General features: G+C 40.2%; 1 protein-coding gene across 1 annotated transcript in view; it reads right to left on the bottom strand.

The window, feature by feature from the left end:
* LOC110023250 (probable membrane-associated kinase regulator 1) overlaps nt 1-580 on the bottom strand; it is a 2896-nt gene extending 2316 nt beyond the window's left edge. Inside the window, 1 exon segment of the mRNA XM_020722562.1 lies at nt 1-580. Coding sequence (XP_020578221.1) covers nt 1-53 — 53 coding nt within the window. The 5' untranslated portion in view covers nt 54-580.
* Nucleotides 581-1479: the final 899 nt, after the last annotated feature.

Genomic DNA, 1479 nt, shown 5'->3' on the forward strand with positions numbered 1-1479 from the left:
GGGGGGGAATGGGAAGAAAAGGTTATGGGGATGGAGTTAAGTATGTGAGGCATTTCGTCGAGCACATGGAGGGTCTGTGAGGTAGTTGCTTGGTTGAGGAAGAAATTGGAACTCGGGGAACGAGCGGGAGACTTCTGGGAAGAGTCCTTTTGTATAGATACGATCGACTTGGTTCCTCATTATTTGCGAAATAGTTGTTTATGTGATTAATATTTTCTTTCCCAATGTTTTTTTTACACTTGAAAAATAGGATGGTGTACAAAAGAAAATAGTTCGGCACAAATATCAAAGAGAACGGATAGTTCTTAAGGCACTGCCGATCGGACGGACATGAAGCTAGCGAAGAAGCCATTTGGATTGAACGACCAGAAGAATGTGCCCGAGAGTTCCCACAGGATGATGATTGGCTCTCAAAGCGGGGCGTGCGGTTGACAAACTTCTTATCGACCGAATCAATTAGCTAGTTCTATTGTATTGATGTATCTTTGTAATTACAAAAAAACTCTATTTAAATAGCTGATCTATAATTTTGTAGGATTAAGATATATTCCTACAAATAGGAGGTTCATATCATGAATAAAATCATCAGACACTCTTTATTGCTCTCTATTATACCTTTTTTTCACCACCCCTGCTAAGATGTTTTATATCTTGGGTGTGTTTTCCAAACACTTTTGGAATTAACATCCTTTAAGAAGCAGTGAGCGTGAAAATATGTCGTCAATAAAAAGAGGAGCTGAACAACAAAAACAGGGAGAATCCAGCCAGAGGAATGTGGTAGAAGTAACATGTGCTAGGGAGTTCATGGAAGAATTCATCCAACAAGACTTGCAATACTTAAGGACCCAAATCACCAACCAGATGTCAAAACAGTTCACAAAGATACTCAGAGAGATCGCTGCCCTGGCAGCGGCACCGGTCCCAAGAGAAAAACAAGCCTAACAAGGGTCACTCAACCCCTTTCAAGGGGAACCACCAACAAATAACGAGAGAAGAACAATCCACCTACAAGAGAAACCTGATGATAGGTTATATCAGGATAGCAACGGATTAGCCCCCGAGGAAAGGAATCAATCAGTGCGAACCGAGGCATAACGACAGCAAAAAAATGCCTTATCGCTAAAAGCATCAGGAGCTAAACCCTTGGAGAAGTTTAATATGCCTACCCTAGAGCCATACAAAAGGTGATCAGACCTCAACAACCACTTCGCATCGTTTGAATCTTACATATGTCTTCTAAAAATATATGATGCTCTCAAATGTAAGTTATTCTTCACCACGTTGAGATTGTCAGCACTAAAATGGTTTGAGGAGATACCAGCAAGGGTGATCACTTTTTTTTCATAATTTAAGATGTTTTTTCTTAGTTTTCAGCGCTTTGAGACCCAAAAAGAACGTCTGATCTTTATGGCAACTGAAACAAGAAGCTGATGAGAGCTTGAAATCATTTATTATACGGTTACAGAGGGAAACATTGGA

The sequence above is a fragment of the Phalaenopsis equestris genome, unplaced genomic scaffold, assembly GCF_001263595.1.
Source record: "Phalaenopsis equestris unplaced genomic scaffold, ASM126359v1 Scaffold000223, whole genome shotgun sequence".
NCBI classification, from domain to species: Eukaryota; Viridiplantae; Streptophyta; class Magnoliopsida; order Asparagales; family Orchidaceae; genus Phalaenopsis; species Phalaenopsis equestris.